The sequence below is a fragment of the Anomaloglossus baeobatrachus genome, chromosome 1, assembly GCF_048569485.1.
Source record: "Anomaloglossus baeobatrachus isolate aAnoBae1 chromosome 1, aAnoBae1.hap1, whole genome shotgun sequence".
Classification (NCBI taxonomy): Eukaryota; Metazoa; Chordata; class Amphibia; order Anura; family Aromobatidae; genus Anomaloglossus; species Anomaloglossus baeobatrachus.
In genome coordinates, this window is record NC_134353.1 from 372836516 (window position 1) to 372854539 (window position 18024).

At 45.4% G+C, this 18024-nt stretch overlaps 1 protein-coding gene across 1 annotated transcript in view; it reads left to right on the top strand.

Annotated features, from left to right (window-relative positions):
- PIK3R2 (phosphoinositide-3-kinase regulatory subunit 2) overlaps positions 1–18024 on the top strand; it is a 94120-nt gene that overhangs the window by 40955 nt on the left and 35141 nt on the right. The window contains exons 5-8 of the mRNA XM_075352492.1: positions 2508–2639; positions 3942–4143; positions 12178–12263; positions 12646–12748. Coding sequence (XP_075208607.1) covers positions 2508–2639; positions 3942–4143; positions 12178–12263; positions 12646–12748 — 523 coding nt within the window. The remainder of the gene's footprint in view (positions 1–2507; positions 2640–3941; positions 4144–12177; positions 12264–12645; positions 12749–18024) is intronic.

An 18024-nucleotide genomic window follows, 5' to 3' on the forward strand; every position in this document is an offset into this window, starting at 1 on the left:
CCAATGGCATTCACTCTGATAGTCGGAGTCCGACTATACGTAAAACAAGAAAGCTCCCTGCTGTGACCTAGACACTCCCCCTGGAATGTTCAGATCAAAGTACAGGGAGGAGATCAGCGCCATCTTTGTGGAGCCCACAGCGTATGCTGCACTTTCCCCCTGTCACCCACCGGGATGGATGGGGTGAGTACTGGTGCCAGGCAGTGGTGATTGCACCATAGCTGATCCCTGTGGGCATTTGCATGTTTTTCGTGGTATCATGCCCCTGTGGGTGTGATACCATGGATTTACATGAGCGATGTCCCGTCGCTCCTTGAGATCCCGCGCGTGCACACTTACCATTCCCGCAGCCTTGTTATCCGGGTGCTTGCTTCTAGTCTTCAGACGCGCACTGCCCATGCTCAGAAGACTTCTGCGGTTCCAGTCATGCGCAGTGCGCGTCTGAAGACGAGAAGCAGGCACCGGCTGACAAACAAGGCTGCGGGAATAGTATATGCGCACGCGCGGGATCTCAAGGAGCGAGGACGTCACTCATGTAAATCCATGTTATCACGCCCACAGGGCGATGCGACGACTATGGGGCTAGAGCCCCTGCTCATTTACATAGGGTACACATGAGTAATAAAACATATTTTTATACATGCACATTACACAATATTACAACACAGGGATGGGTAGGAAGGGGTTACTAGGCCACATATCACCCTGCAGGTTAGAACCAGGGCTGTGGAGTCGGAGTCGGAGTCGTGGAGTCGGAGTCGGAGTCGGAGCTCATTTTGGTGGAGTCGGAGTCGGAGTCGGTATAAAATGCACCGACTCCGACTCCTAAAATATATAATAAATTGGGGACAGGAGTGCAATGCAGAATGTGCTGAATATTTTACTAAATAATAACATTTAGTATAATGCTTATATTTAAGTGAAAAATTTATTGTAGTACAATGTGAACATCAGACATTTAATTGTTTTTATGATACAATAATCAAGATATTTGGATAGAACATAAAATATTTATTGGAATACAACTTTAGAACACAAAAAACTAATAAATTGTAAATATGTAATATATATATATATATATATATATATATATATATATATACACACACAGTGTATATACACACACAAGATATATATGTAATCTACTGTATATTACATAGTGTATTACATATTTACAATTTATTACAGTTTTTTGTGTTCTAAAGTTGTATTCCAATAAATATATTTTATGTTCTATCCAAATATCTTGATTATCGTATCATAAAAATTATTAAATGTCTGATGTTCACATACACATATTCATGTACTACAATAAATTTTTCACCTAACTAAGCAATATATGTAGGAGCCGGAGTCGGAGTCGGAGCCGGAGTCGGAGTCGGAGCCGGAGCCGGAGTCGGTGCAAGAGAATTTGAGGAGTCGGAGTCGGAGTCGAAGGTTTGGCTTACCGACTCCACAGCCCTGGTTAGAACACATAAATTACCTGACAGGTTCCCTTCAAAGATCTAATGATTAAATGAACTTTAAAATGAACTTTGTTTGTGGGAAAACCCCTTTTTAAGCTTCACATAGCTGAATAAGCAGTTCAATTCTTATCTGATAAAACTACATTTCCCTTCGGCACCTTGCTTCTCCTTTGTGCTGCAGACCCATCTCTCTCCTCTGTGCTCCTGGCTAGCCCAACCTAAGTACAAAAATTACTGTGTGCTTTTTGCACTGTATGCTCCTGCACAGTACTCTTGTTTTCTGCCATTGACAGCAGTATAGCTGCCTGCATATTTTTACATCGGTTTCCATTAGTTTTCCCAAAAGACTGTATTCTGACAGGAACCTGAACATAGTACTCTTCACATTTTTATTCACGTCTGGGGGAAAAAAGGAAATAGTTCCAGGACTGAAGCCATACAGTGTTCACGGTGACTGACTGAAATAACTATGCAATGCAGAGCTGTGCTGTTTGGTGCCTGCTGCTAACAGATCAGTGATGTGAAGCTGCACATGCTGCTCTATTGATGCCTATAGCAAAGAATTATCTTCTTCCATATGTATCAACAGAGTAGCATTTACAGTTTCACATGATTGCATGATTGCATGCATAAAAATCAAATCATCTGACATATGAGCGTTTTGCTTGTACGCAGGTTGACTGCATGATTGTTTACAGCAGAAAATCAGGAACCAGAGCTGATTTACCACCTCTTATGTAAAATTGTCCCATCAGAGCAGTCTTGACAGTTAACACATTCTGAAGCCAGCAATGTGCAGGGAAAACACACAGCTTTAAAAATCAATCAGTTCAATATTTTTTATGAAAACCAATTGCAAAAATTATTTTTAGCCCAAAGTATATTAATTTAAGCCTTAAAAAAATGCCCCTAATGATGTCTATGCTTTACAGTGCAGAATCTGACCGCTAGCCAAGCAGAATAGTGAAACTGTGACTAGTAGTTTACTAATGTAAGACTGTTTACCTAGTTCTTGCTTACATTTTGGATTTCTAATTTCAGATTTTTCTGCTATAGACCTGGAAGTGGTAGATATTCATTTCCTTACAGACATGGTGAAGTCATTCCTACAAGAGTTACCCAGTCCTGTAATTCCAGCAGCTGTCCACCGGGACCTCATTCAGGCCCTGCTAGGTAAAGCAATCTGTCATGGTGTAAGACAAGCCTATGAAATGGTTCAATGCTATGTGTGGTTTGGAGTCACAATTTTATTAGCAAAATCATCCATTTATCTGATCTTTATTACTATCTGATGTGTGAAAGGTGAAATAACACTCTTAAAGGGAATCTGTCACCACGTTATTGCCCCTAATCTGAGAGCAGCATAATGTAGGGGCAGAGATCCTGCTTCCAATGATGTCACTTACTGGGCTGTTTAGTGTAGTTTTGATAAAATCTCTGATTAATCAGCAGTAGATTATCATTACAGGACTACTTGGCGTGCTGCAGGTAGTCCAGCATATTCATGAGCGCTTTATAATTGCTAGATCTTCAGCAGAGAAAACATTGATTTTATCAAAATGACAGCAAACGGCTCAATAAGTGACACATCGCTGGAACCAGGGTCTCTGTCTCTACATTATCCTGCTCTCAGATGGGGGAGCAAAAACCTGGTGACAGATTCCGTTTAACACTTTAAAGATAAGTGATATTACCACATTATATCAAATTAGATCCGTCAGTTCTAAAATGCTTTATTGGTAATGGAGAAAGCCACCCCCCCATCTCATGGATAGTGGCAGGGGTTCTAGCTCTGCCCATAAATCGCTTATTGCAGTTTTGAATGTAAATTAATTTTCTTTCACACTGTGGAAATAATTTTTGTTTTATATACTTATGTTTACACAAAACATTTGTTTAACTCTTTGACATTTAGCACACTGGTACATTCTAATGGGAATGGTGTTCCCGCATTATGATGTAGTGGTATGTCATGGTGATCATGCAGGAGGTGATGCCTGTACGGTCACCGGCGGGAGCTCTGCTTAACTGACCGCCGAGCTCCTGCTACAACGTCTACGGCCACTGCCAGCTGTGTTCCTGGCTGTTTAACCCTGATGCTGTCAGAGTTCTTCGGTGTTGCTGGCTACGGTGAACGGCCATGTGATTCTGGCCACATTCTGACTAGACGTGCTCGACCTTGCTTAATTCACTTGTATGGAGTGAGGCTGAGCACGTCTAGTCTGCATGTGACCTCACATACAGTACATGCAGTCTCGTGCCTGCCCACTCTCCCCAACAATACCTGAGGATCATGACCGCATGTGGTTCGTATAGCGTGCCTGCAGACTTCTACCACCCCATTAGTGTTCAATAGTTTAGTATAAAATAAGTCTTGTTTTTTTATATATTGTCGAGGATTACACTGAGTCGTCTCTCTCTCACTTGAACATTAACAGGATCAGTATGGTTTACAGTGTTTGCTTTCCATTGCAGACAGCAGAGATGATGTGCAGAAGACAACACATGTTGTGTCCCTCCTACAACCGCCCACTGTCCCCATACAGCACGTTCTCACTCTCCAGTGTATCCTACAGCACATCAGGAAAGCATGCAGCCTCAGTAAATCAAATGGATTCACAAGGAAGTTTGCTGTAGAGACTTTTGGACCTTTGCTGTTTCGACCGATCATTGCTGGGTAAGTTCTTGTGTGTAAAGGTATTATGTAGAGAGAGGGAGACCCTGATTGAAGTGGTTTGTCACTTACTGAGCTGCTGGCTGTAGTTTAAATAAAATCACTAGTACCAGCAGCATTTTATCCCTAGAGGACTGGTCAACCTGCTACATTGTAGTCCTTCATATTCATGAGTTCTGTATAACCTCGCCCATACCACTAATTGGCAGCTTTTTGCCTATGCGCAGTGTACACAGAAAGCTGCCAGTCTGTGGTGTGGGCAATGTTGTACAGAGAGACACCATAAGACAATAATCCAGCACCAGGAAAAAAAAAGGCTTAATCATAAAATAAAATGTAACTTTTATTGGATCCCATATTAAAATCCATAGACAGATATATTAAAATTCTAGGAAACCTGACATGTTTCGTATCTAACAAATTTGATCCTTACTCATAGGTATCCTGGACTAGTGTGAGAGACATAATATAACTTTGATTTAGAGGAAGGAAAACTCCACAACTAGAACCACCGAAAACCAATCAATCAAATCGGAATAATCAGGGAGGGATAGTGTTTGATTCACATTAGTTCTCAAGTTCACCCATAATAAATTGTTCTAATATAGACTCTGATTAATATATCACAAAGACAGATAGTGGGATCATAATTCAGATATTATCTGTTACATACTGTATACCTATATTTTTTTTTTATATTACTATCAATATTGTCCCCTTTACGACTGCCGTATGGATTCAAACGGCGGTAGTAAAGGTACTTATGCCATTGAGCCGTCTTAAAACGGTGGTCAGAAAAAAGTAAATAGCACCCCCAGCATCGGAAAATCTCTGGGATATCAGCTGCTGGGGGTAGCTGAGACCCTGGCGATCATGATTCCAGACGGTTTTTCTGGTCCCCGCTCAAGTAATTACCGGTGCACACCGTGTAACCGTGATGACGTGACCGTAAATGGCGGCGTCGGTAAAAAAAATGATTTATCTCCCACTGGCATGATTAAACATGTCATAAATCTGCTCCCCTGGTCCCGTAATTTAATGGACCCCATGCAGCAGGGGAGTGGATGGAACATAAGTGGAATCGTTTATTTTTCGTTTGCGGCATAACTGGAGGCAAATATACCAGAATGGGGGACTTGTATACCATGATGGGGGACATATATACCAGGACTAAGGACATATATACCAGAATTGGCCCAGGATTGGGATAATATATAACAAGATGAGCCCATGATGGGGGACATTTAATAGCTGGATGAAGACATATATATGCCAGGATTAGTGACATGATGGGGATCATATACACCAGATTAGGGGACATGCATACCTGAAAGAGACCTAGGATGGGTAATATTACAACAGTACAGAATTGGGGGACAGTGTCAGCAGCAGATTCTGCCCCATAAAAGTGAATCATGACCAAATATATTTGCTTTAATTTTCCTTTCTCGCCTTTTCATTGGGGGACACAGACAGTGGGTATTATGGTGTCTCCAGGGGAGGCATGACACTAGATTGAAAAAGTGTTAGCTCCTCCCCCCACAGCATATACCCTAGTTAGGCAGGAAACTAGCTCAGTTTTTACTAGTGTCAGCAGGGAGGCTGACATGTCTGGCCTGAGCTCTACCAGGTGCCTTAGGCCAGCTTATTTTGTTTTTATTTTTACTTTTTATTTTGTTTCTATTCATTCTGTTTTTGATATGGGGCAATACCAGGGTGCCTTGCCACCCCCGTTCCCCCCGTGTCCGGGCAGAGGAAACGTGGCGTGCACAAGCAGTCAGTATTCCCTCGCGCCCAAGTGGTCGGGTCTGCGTACCCCTCCAGGCTTCCTGGAAGCACCTCACACCAAGGTAGCTCCAGAGTCCCTGAGATCCCCGCATCCATCACCGACGCGTCTTCAGACGGAGCCAGGAGCAGGTAGGGAGACGACGAGTCATCTGTCCCCTGCATCCAAACCGCCGCCTGGAAAGGCGCCGTTGGGGCGATGCAGGCCGTGATCCTGGGGAGCATCATTAATTTAGCCCCCGGCTTCGGCCTGCATTCTAGCAACGCCCCCTCTCACTGCTCTGGAAGCCGCTCCCTCACTCAGGAGCAGCTCATTTCTGATTGGCAGTCACGCTTAGTCCCAGCCCTGAGACCAATCAGCCTCTGGGGGCCCTCTCACTCCTCCATGCTGCCAGGAACACTGGACACCATTTTCCACGTGGGGAGCAGACTCGGGTGAGATCGCCTCCTTGGCTCTGCACTTCTGCAGCACTATATACCGCTCTGCTTAGCGGTATATCGCTGTCTCTCTAGCGGTGTGTGCCTGCTGGCTAGCGGTGTATATCAGCTACTAGCGGTATATACTGGCTCTGCCTGTAGGTATATGCCGACTGTTTGACAGTATATGCCATTTTGCTATCAGTATATACCGGCTCTGCATAGCAGTCACTTTATAATACTGCTAGTGGCTCCTCATTCATACTAACAGCGGCATATCCCTATATAGGGCTGTAGGACTCTGTTGCTGACATGCGTAACCGCAAGGATGATAAAGCTTCCCAGACGTCCTCTACGGACCTGTACTATGCTTGTACCACCTGTAGACGCTCGTTTTCTAATGGCCGAAGCTATCCACTATGCTGGGGCTGCGATGCTCCTACTACCGTGTCACAACAGACGCAGGAGGCCTCGCAGGTTTTGGATTCTGCCCCGGCCACCGGCCAGGCAGCACCCCCGTCTGATGACGTTCTTCCTGCATGGGCTCTTCTAATGTCTAAAAGGATAGATGACCTTGTCACTCAGATATCCCAAACCTCAGGCAGCCTTCCCCCGGCTCAGCTCCCCCAGAGGAGCCCGCCTCCTTCATCTGGTCCTTCTTCCCCAGAACGTAAAAAGGCTGCTTCTAAGAGGCGCCATTGCGACCTCTACGCCTCTTCCGACTCGGACGATGGTCAGTCTGACCCGGGCTCTGTGACTTTTAGTAGTCACTATTCCCAAGACTCTGACTCTGATTCAGATGTCCCTTCCGAGTCTAGGCATATAGAAGACGCACTAATTTCGGCTGTCAATCACTCTGTCGATTTCTGATCAGCCTCCGGACCCGACTTCTCAGTCGGCAATCAAGCGGGCCAAGAAGCCTCCTAAGTCCTTTGCCCAGGATCCGTTTTTTTGTCAAATCGTGTCTAAACGGTGGGATCACCCTGATAGAAGGTTTAATAAAAAACCTTTCACTTCATTTGCTTATCCTTTTCCATCTGAAATGGTTAAGACCTGGTCCGTACCCCCCGTTGAGGACTCGCCAGTATCCAGGCTGGCTAAACACATGGTTATGTCAGTTTCAGACAGCGCGTCTCTCAAGGACTCGTCCGACTGCGCAGTTGATGCGGCGGTCAAGTCTATTTTCCAGGCTTCAGGCTCCTCTCTTAGTCCTCTGTTTGCCTTGACATGGGTTGCAAGAGCTATGGGTGTGTGGAGTAAGAACCTACGCAGGATGCTTCACTCTTGTAATATTCCTCCGGAGGCTTTTGAGATGCTTGATTTGTTCTCTCTAGCCTCTAATTATTTTCTTCACGGCTCCCTAGATGCAGGTAGTTTGTCAGCCCTAACATCAGCCAATGCTGTTTTTGCCCGCAGAGTCCTGTGGCTAAAGATATGGAACGCGGACAGTGCCTCCAAGAAATCCCTGTCCACACTCCCCTTCCATGGTCTTCGCCTGTTTGGAGAATCCCTGGACAAACTCATATTTGAGACTGGTGGAAAAAGTACCATTCTACCATCTTCTTAGCGTTCCCACTCCAAACAACCTAAACCTAAGGGACCTCGCCCTGCACAGGCCCCCTCAGCATGACGCCAGCTATCCCTCAGATCCGACTCCTGTTGGAGGGCGGCTTCTGCTTTTTCGGGATATCTGGCTAGACCACACTCACGATGCTTGGGTTCGAGAAATCGTCACCTCAGGTTACAAGATCGATTTCCATTCCCTGCCGGCCAGCAGGTTTCTGCGTTCTCGTCTCCCAAAGTCCGAAACGCAAAGCCAGGGCTTAATTCAGGCCATAACGTTTGCTTTTTGTAACGAGGCTATCATTCCAGTGCCCATGGAACAGCGCGGCAAATGTTTCTATTCAAACCTTTTTGTCGTTCCCAAAAAAGATGGCTTTGTCTGCCCTATCCTGGATCTCAAAAGACTGAACATATCCGTTCGCATTCGGACCTTCCGAATGGAGTCATTGAGAGCAGTGCTAGCCGCCATGGAACCGGAAGAATTCCTAGCCCCAATAGATGTTCAAGATGCTTATTTACACATTCCCATATGTGTATCCCATCAACGGTTCCTTCGTTTTGCCGTAGGACACAGTCATTACTAATTCAGGGCCCTCCCCTTTGGGAGCCTCCCCAAAGGGCCTCCGGTCTTCACAAAGGTCATGGCGGCTGTCATGTCCATTTTGCACCCCAGAGGCGTTCTGGTCGTTCCCGATTTGGACGACCTACTTGTCAAGGGGAGCTCTCCTCAAGTTTGCTCAGAAAGTGTGCCGATATGCTTAGACACGCTGTCAAGGCTAGGGTGGCTTATCAACTTCAACAAGTCATCCCTCATTCCTCGTCAGCGCATCACCTTTTTAGGTATGCTGATAGACACAGCTCAGTCCCGGGTTTTTCTTCCAGAAGACAAGAGGTCTTCCCTCATCCGGGCCGCCCAATCCCTCCATTCCCGCCGTCACACATCCCTTCAGAATGGGATGAGAGTATTAGGCAAGATGGTGGCAGTCATGGAAGCCGTGTCCTTTGCCCAATTCCATCTGCGCCCTCTACAACTGGATCTTTTATCCTTCTGGGACAAGAATCCAGCATCTCTACATCGGTCAGTCTGCTTATCTCGGACTGCGCTCCACTCCCTCGTCTGGTGGACTCAAGTCTCATCCCTATCTCAAGGGAAGTCCTTTTGTCCTGTCCACTGGCAAGTAGTCACGACAGATGCCAGCCTCATAGGCTGGGAGCGGTGTTTCTCCACCACACTGTTCACGGACGCTGGTCTCCCTCCGAACGCTCCCTTCATATCAACGTTCTAGAGATCAGAGCCATATTTTTGGCCCTTCAGAACTTTTAGCCCTTGCTATTGGGTCTCCCTGTTCGGATCCAGTCAGACAATGCCACGGCTGTGGCTTACATCAACCGTCAGGGAGGAACTCGCAGTAGGGCAGCGATGAAAGAAGTATCCAGGATTCTTCTTTGGGCAGAGATGCACATTCCCATTATTTCAGCTGTCCATATTCCGGGGGTAGACAACTGGGCCGCAGACTTTCTCAGCAGGTAAGGGCTAGCGGCAGGGGAATGGTCCCTCCACGACGAAGTGTTCCATCAGATCACTCTTCGTTGGTGAGTGCCAGATGTGGACCTCATGGCGTCTCGGATGAACGCCAAAATACTTCCCTTCATATCCCGGTCAAGAGACCCGCTAGCGATCGGCTCCGACGCTCTAGTCTTTCCGTGGTCGCAGTTTCGCCTGCCCTTCAGCTTCCCTCCGTTTCCTCTCATTCTGAGATAAATCAAGGCGGAGGGAATTCCCGTGATCCTCGTGGCCCCGGACTGGCCCAGGATAGCCTGGTACCCGGAGCTTCTCCAACTTCTCAGCGACACTCCCTGGCGTCTCCCCGACCGCCCAGATCTTCTGTCGCAAGGTCCAATGTTCCACCAGAATACAGCACAGCTGCATTTGACGGCGTGGCGCTTGAATCCTCGATTCTAGCCAAGTCAGGTCTTTCTTCTAAGGTAGTTCATACCATGCTTAATGCTCAGAAGCCCTCCTCCGCCAGGATCTATCACAGGACCTGGAAGACCTATCTTTCTTGGTGTGACCGTCATCACCGATCGCCCCTTAAAGGTCAAGTTTCTGCCTTGTCAATTTTTTTCCAGAAGCAGCTGGCTTCTCACCCTCAGGTCCGTACCTTTCTTCGAGGGGTAGCGCATAGGGTCCCTCCTTATCGCAACCCCTTAGATCCCTGGGATCTGAATCTGGTTCTCGGAGCTCTTCAGCTTCCTCCTTTCGAACCTTTAAGAGAAATTTCTCTTCAACGTCTCTCTTGGAAGGTTGCCTTTTTAGTCGCCATTACCTCTATCAGACGAGTGTCCGAACTGGCGGCCCTTTCCTGTCGCTCACCTTACCTGATATTCCATCACGATAAGGTGGTCCTTCGGCCTTCCCCCGCCTTTCTTCCGAAGGTCGTATCTTCTTTCCACTTGAACGAAGACCTTGTGTTGCCGTCATTTTGTCCAGCCCCGGTCCACCCATTTCTAAGTGGCCACTGCTCGGTTTTTGACAGTGTTTTGATATGTGTTCACTGCAGTTGCAGTCGTTAGTCAGCTCTTAGTCTGATGTTATACACTGTTAATAGTTCAGCTCCCACCCAGGGACTGCTTTGGGACGTCCCACTGTCTGTGTCCCCCAATGAAAAGGCGAGAAAGGAAATGACATTTTTGTGTACTCACCGTAAAATGTCTTTCTTGGAGCCTTTCATTGGGGGACACAGCTCCCACCCTTCTGGTTTTGGTTGTCCTCCTACTGCTTTTACACCAAACTGAGCTAGTTTCCTGCCTAGCTAGGGTATATGCCGTGGGGGGAGGAGCTAACACTTTTTCAATCTAGTGTCACGCCTCCCCTTGAGACACCATAGTACCCACTGTCTGTGTCCCCCAATGAAAGGCTCCAAGAAAGACATTTTACGGTGAGTACACACAAATGTCATTTTATTCCCTATTCTCTGCCCCTAAAACCTAGGTACGTTTTTTATGGTCTGATGCATCTTATCGTCTGAAAAATTCCAGTAGATAGATGGATATACACATAGACCCTATATACAGTACAGACCAAAAGTTTGGACACACCTCATTCAAAGAGTTTTCTTTATTTTCATGACTCTAAAAATTGTAGATTCACATTGAAGACCTCAAAACTATCAATGAAAACATGTGGAATGAAATACTTAAAATAGTGTGAAACAACTGAAAATATGTCTTATATTCTAGGTTCTTCAAAGTAGCCACCTTTTTGCTTTCATTACTACTTTGCACACTCTTGGCATTCTCTTGATGAGCTTCAAGAGGTAGTCACCGGAAATGGTTTTCCAACAGTCTTGAAGGAGTTCCCAGAGATGCTTAGCACTTGTTGGCGCTTTTGCCTTCACTCTGCGGTCCAGCTCACCCCAAACCATCTCGATTGGGTTCAGGTCTGGTGACTATGGAGGCCAGGTCATCTGGCATAGCATCCCATCACTCTCCTTCTTAGGCAAATAGCCCTTACACAGCCTGGAGGTGTGTTTGGGGTCATTGTCCTGTTGAAAAATAAATTATGGTCCAACTAAACGCAAACCGGATGGAATAGCTTGCCGCTGCAAGATGCTGTGGTAGCCATGCTGGTTTAGTAGGTCTTCAATTTTGAATAAATCCCCAACAGTGTCATAAGCAAAGCACCCCAACACCATCACACCTCCTCCTCCATGCTTCACGATGGGAACCAGGCATGTAGAGTCCATCTGCTCATCTTTTCTACAAAGACGCGGTGGTTGGATCCAAAGATCTCAAATTTGGACTCATCAGACCAAAGCCCAGATTTCCACTGGTCTAATGTCCATTCCTTGTGTTCTTTAGCCAAAACAAGTCTCTTCTTCTTGTTGCCTGTCCTTAGCAGTGGTTTCCTAGCAGCTATTTTACCATGAAGGCCTGCTGCACAAAGTCTCCTCTTAATAGTTGTTCTAGAGATGAGAAGGTGTGTCCAAACTTTTGGTCTGTACTGTATGCGTGAATTACTTGATGCAGAACACACAACATAGGAAAGTATTGACTTCGTTGTAGTTGCCTATACACGTCTGCCAGCAGGTGTCATCATTGGTCGCATGAAGTCCTACACTAAATTTCAGAATATTCAGGAAGTAAAGAGGAGAATATGATAGTGAAGCATATTTTGTGTAATTAACTTGGCCTGATCAAATGTATCCCTATTTATCTCTATAGGAGATGGAGCAACTCTCTCTTATATATATTTTTTCTTCTTCTTATCAGGGCAGAAGCTTTGCCAGATTATCCTATTCTGCTCCTGGAGCTTTTGCTTCAGGATAATGCAGTTCCACAAGATCAGCCTCCTCCAGGTACAGCTTCTCCAGAATTCTGTTTTACCTGCAGTTTAATGTGTCCCGTCTTGTCCTGATGTAGCCTAAATATACAAAGCTGGGCTCATATGTTGAAAAAATTTAAAAATAATAAAAAATAATGAAATAGCTTGGAAGAATGTGCTTTTGTATTTTGGAGTATAAAGCTATTGTAACGTCTACCAGCGTGAGGATTATCAGAAGGAATTATTTACCTCTGATGTAGAGCTTATGAATGCGTTTTCTACATATACGCCAAGAGCAATGACTAGCCAGTATGGCAAACATAAACTGCAAGCTCAGCGTGAAAGTATCTTAATGAGGATTATATTTCTGTTCTTCTGATTTATAAAAGTTTACTAATATCTTTCTGCTTTTCCAGCTCTCCCTCCTAAACCTGCAAAACCCAAACTGCCAGGTTGTACAATCAATGGAGTCGGAGGAACACTGCAGGAAGCAGAGTGGTACTGGGGAGACATCTCTAGGTAAGGCTGGAATTTTCCCCTATACTTCATTTACACAGGTTATCAGGTTACTGCGATTGAAGGCTGCAGACAAATAGTTAATATCAAGTTTTCAACCTTGATATTCATGAAAGTGTAGTATGGTCTGTGTGGATATTATATTATATTATATTCACACACCGATATACATACATATATTATATATATGTATATATACACACACACATATAATGTATACACACCGATATACTTACATATATTAATGCATGTGTGTATGTATATATATATAGATATAGATATAGATAGGGAGATAGATAGGGAGATAGATAGGGGGAGGGAGGGAGATAGATAGATAGAGGGAGGGAGGGAGATAGATAGATATAGGGAGGGAGGGAGATAGATAGATAGATAGATATAGGGAGGGATGGAGATAGAATGTGTGTATATGTATGTATATATATATATATATATATACCATTAATAAGACCACCCCCAACAATAATCGCTAGCAGGAGTTTTTCGACCTTTTGGGAGCAACCCTTAAATATAAGCCCTACCCCTCAAAAATCAGCCCTAGTCGCGGTTCAATACTGAAGTGTCCATGCAGCTAAAAAAGGTAAAGAATACTGCAGGACACTTAATTATAGAGAGAAGACCCCGCGATCATACTCGCCAGACGCCAAACAGGAAGACCTGCAGCGGAATTCACACCCACACACATAAGATCGTGCACCCACACACATATCAGATCGCATGTGAGCATGTGTATGTATGAGTGTGTGTGTCTGTGCGATCTCGTGTTGTGAGAGTGTCAGGCAGAAGTAGGTAGGACGGCGTGCAAGCATAACTGCTGGGAGCGCCCGCCGAGGATTGCAGGAGGACCTGAGAGCCACGCAGACGTCCGCAGTCTGGTACGTATGAGTCTCCAGGGAAGGGGGGGGGGTCTGGTTTTTTTGGAGGGGGAGTAAACTTAACCCTACCGTGTTTCCCAAAAAATAAGACCTAACTGAAAATAAGCCCTAATGCTTTTGTCAGGGCAAAAACAAAGTATAAGACATTAGATTGTCCTGGTTCCTCAACATCTCATAGCTGGTATAGAGTAGTGGTTAAGTGCACAACCTCCAACATAAATAAGGTTCGAATTCCAGCCCTATTGAAAATACCAGTAGGTGTCCTTAGGCAAGACTCCTGATACGATAATGCCTACCTCAATAAACACGAGTGTCACGAACCAAGATAGTCGCCCAGATTAACAAGGTCCGCGTCAGATGTTGAGGAACCAGGACAATCTGATGATAAATGGGCTACTGGAAAAAAACATATAGGGACAAGGCAAGAGAACTTGAAACTGATTAAATGCTACTACAACAGCATACCGAATGATCAACTCAAGATAACTAGCACAAGTGACCATCAAATGCAGCATATACCAAGGTGATGCACTTTCCCCATTGCCGTCCTACATAGGCTTCAACACCCTTAGTCAGCCTTTATAATTACAAGTTAAAAAGCTGTTTGGTAAGACTAATAGCTTGGAACCAGCATCTACATAGATGTACAGACCTGCTACATGTTCTCGGCATCCCAGCTATATGGTAACCATGATGAATTGGCAAGGAAGAACAGAAACATGAAGTGCCATGGCAAGACAATGGAGAAAGCTGGACATGGAGGTGACTGACATGGAGAAATCCTACCAATAGCTGGAGAAAGCTGGGGAGAGGCACTAATCATAGCGGCACAAGAGCAAGCACTAATTCTGAAACAGTCCAACACATAGTGGCAAGATAGAACAGTGTATACCGAACACCACAACAAAGTAGCGGTGATTGTATACAGGAACATCTGTACATCGTATGCGCGAAGATCCCCTGAGTCCAGGTGGGAGAACCCAGAGAATGAAAGGTCTGGTGGGTAAGATCCAGACAGATAAGCAGGTGTTGGCTAACCAACCAGAACATCAAAAGGCTTATGAGAAGCTAGAGAAATACCAGGGCCTCAAAAAAGAAGTGGAGAAGATGCTAAAGGTGAAGTCAACAGTGATTCCAGTGGTGATAGGAGTACTTGGAGCAGTGATTTCCCCCCCCCCTTTAAATTGGAAGAATGGCAACACCTGAACTTTCTGCCCAGAAAAGCAGGAACAACTAGGATCCTGCACGGAACCCTCTAATTCCTAGACCTCTAATAGAGGTCAGATTACGGCTATTTAAGGCTGCAGTCAAATAATACGTAATACCAAGTTTTCAACTTTGAAAAGAATGAAAGTGTAGATTGCATCATAGCTTTATTTTAACCGTAAATATCCATCCATCTGTGTATCCATGCAACTGTTTTTCCAGGATAACCTTGTATGCGGCTTGATTCATACGTCCTTCGCAAAGTTTAATCTACCCAATTCCAGCCTTGCTGAATTATCCCCAGATCATCACCGATCCTCCACCAAATTTCACAGTGGATGCAAGACACTGTGGCTTGTATGCCTCTTCAGGACTCATTCTAACCATTAAACGACCAGGTGTTGGGCAAAGCTGAAAATTAGACTCCTCAGAGAAGGTTACCTTACTCTAGAAATTGGGCAGATTAAACTTTGCGAAGGACGTATGAATCAAGCCACATACAAGGTTATCCTGGAAAAACAGTTGCTTCCTTTTGCTTAGGCAATGTTCCCCAACTCTGAGGACTGGTTTTTCCAGCAGGACAATGCACCATGCCACACAGCTAGGTCAATCAATGTGTGGATGAAGGACCACCACATCAAAACCCTGTCATGGCCAGCCCAATGTCCAGATCTGAACCCCATTGAAAACCTCTGGAATGTAATCAAGAAGAAGATGGATAGTCACAAGCCATTAAATAAAGAACTGCTTAACTTTTTGCACCAGGAGTGGCATAAGGTCACCCAAAAGCAGTGTGACAGACTGGTGAAAGCATGCCAAGATGCATGAAAGCTGGGATTAAAAATCATGGTTATTCCACAAAATATTGATTTCTGAACTCTTCCTGAGTTAAAACATTATTAGTATTGCTGTCTAAATGATTATGAACTTGGCAATTCGGAAACATGTTGTCAGTAGTTTATAGAATAAAAGAACAATTTACATTTTACTCAAAAATATACCTATAAAGAAAAAAATCAGAAAACCTTAAAAGGTGTGTGTGTGTGTGTGTGTGTGTGTGTGTGTGTATAAAATATATATATATATATATATATATATATATATATATATATATATATATATATAATATATATGCCTCGTGTATATATTATGTACATAATATATATGCCTCGTGTATATATTATGTACATAATATATGCCTGTGTGTGTTGCTCAGCATTATTGGCTCCCCTTAATATTTTTTCATAGACTGCGCAATATCTTCAGAAATAAAGGGAAATGTACCACAGTTATATCCTCAGAACTTTCTAATTAGTAGTCCAACATAATACAACAATAAAACATTGTTTGTCAACTTGTTGCAATTTCAAAGAAAAAACAGAATAAACAGCATATGCAGCAATAAAGGCACCTGTAATGAAGAAAGAAGGAATACAAGAAGCTGGAGAAATACTAGGACCGCAGAAAAGGACTGGAGAAGGGAAGGTGAAACTGTGGGAGGTGACGGCAACAGTGATTCCAGTGGTGATAGGAGTACTTGGAGCAGTTCCCCTGAGTTGGAAGAGTGGCAACATCTGAACTCTGTCCAGAAAAGCGGGAAGAACTAAGATCCTGCACAGAACCCTCAATCTCCCAGCCCTCTGGCAGAACTGTGGAGGACATGATTTTCTAAATATTGAGCATCTGAGCACCAGTTCCATGTTGCGTAAGGGAATTTCTTTATCGTTCCTTCCATGGGAGACCCAAACCATGGGTGTATAGCTAGCGACCTCCGGAGGACACACAAAGTACTACACTCAAACGTGTAGCTCCTCCCTCCGGGCTATATACACTCCCTGGATGACAATCTACCCAGTTCAATGCTTTGTGTTTCAGGAGGATACACACACTTGCATTCTCTGATATTTTTTCATTTTTATTTTTGATTTTCAAGATTTAGAAGAAAAGCGGGTCCAGTCTGGACTCCCGGCATGTCCCTTCACACCCCACTCAGTCGGCGGTGCTGTTAAGGTTGACTTTACAAGGCTGGAGCCTTCACATGCCGTGCTCCTTCACATCCTCTGAGAGGCTCTGGTTTGAAGTGGGAGCCATCACGGTCCTCTCTGCAGGAGACCGGTCTCCATCCGCAGCCCTGTCTGGTTCCTGCTGGAAGGAGCGCTCCCCCCCCCCCCCCCTCAGGGACATGGCCCTGCGTCTCAAAAGCTAAGTATTGAGACGTTTTTTCAGGGGTCCCGGGTACTTTTATTAGGGGGACAGTATGTGTTTTATCGTTACTGTAAATTCCGGCCGGTTCTGGGTGTTTCCCCTGAGAACCGCGCCGAAGGTGCCTGCTTGTCGGCCGCATTTTAAAATCTAGGCCCCGGCTTTAGTTTGGGCCTAGTTTCGGTTTCGGCTTCTCTGCATGTCATGCATACAGGCGCCGCCCACCGCTCGGCCAGCAGAGGGGAGGGCACTCCTCTCTGGGGAGATGTTCCCTCCCCTGTATCTCTCTCTGCATCTCTCCTGGCCCTCCGTTTTCCCGCTCTTGGCCTAATACCCGCCCCCCTCCTCCTTCCAGCGCCATTTTCTCAGCGTTCTTACGCTGGACGGCGCTGGATGCTGCAGCTACTGCTGTTTAGGAGGGCTGACGCTTCACTTGGGCTTTGAGCTGTGGAATCCGGAGGGCACACAGAGAGCGATCTGGTAAGCCACAACCTCTGGTTGTGGGCTTTTTATTACACTCTCAGGACATTCTACAGGAGTGTTTGCTTGCTGCAGAACTTCCACATGGGGCAGCTCCTCAGCAGCATGTCTGTCACCAAGAGCAAGGCTGCAAACATGTACGCTATATGCACTACATGTAAGCTCATTCTGCCAGAGCCAAGCACATACCCACATTGTGATGCCTGTGCTAATATGGTTGTGTCTCAGCCTGGAGTCTCCTCAGGGGTTCCTCCGGCTGCTTCGGCCCTGGTGGCTGAACCCCCGGCTTGGGTAGCATCCTTTTCACAAGCTATTTCCCAGTCTTTTGCTGACTCCATGGGGCAGCTGTCCCGGACACTGCTGACCATGCATCAGCCCCCTTCTCAGGGTGCTTCTGCTGCTCCTAGCTCTGCAGAGCTCTCAGAGCATGTCCTAGGACCCCGTCCCCCTAAACGGAGACGCAGGGACCCTTCTCCTTCCTCTTCCCACGGCTCTGAT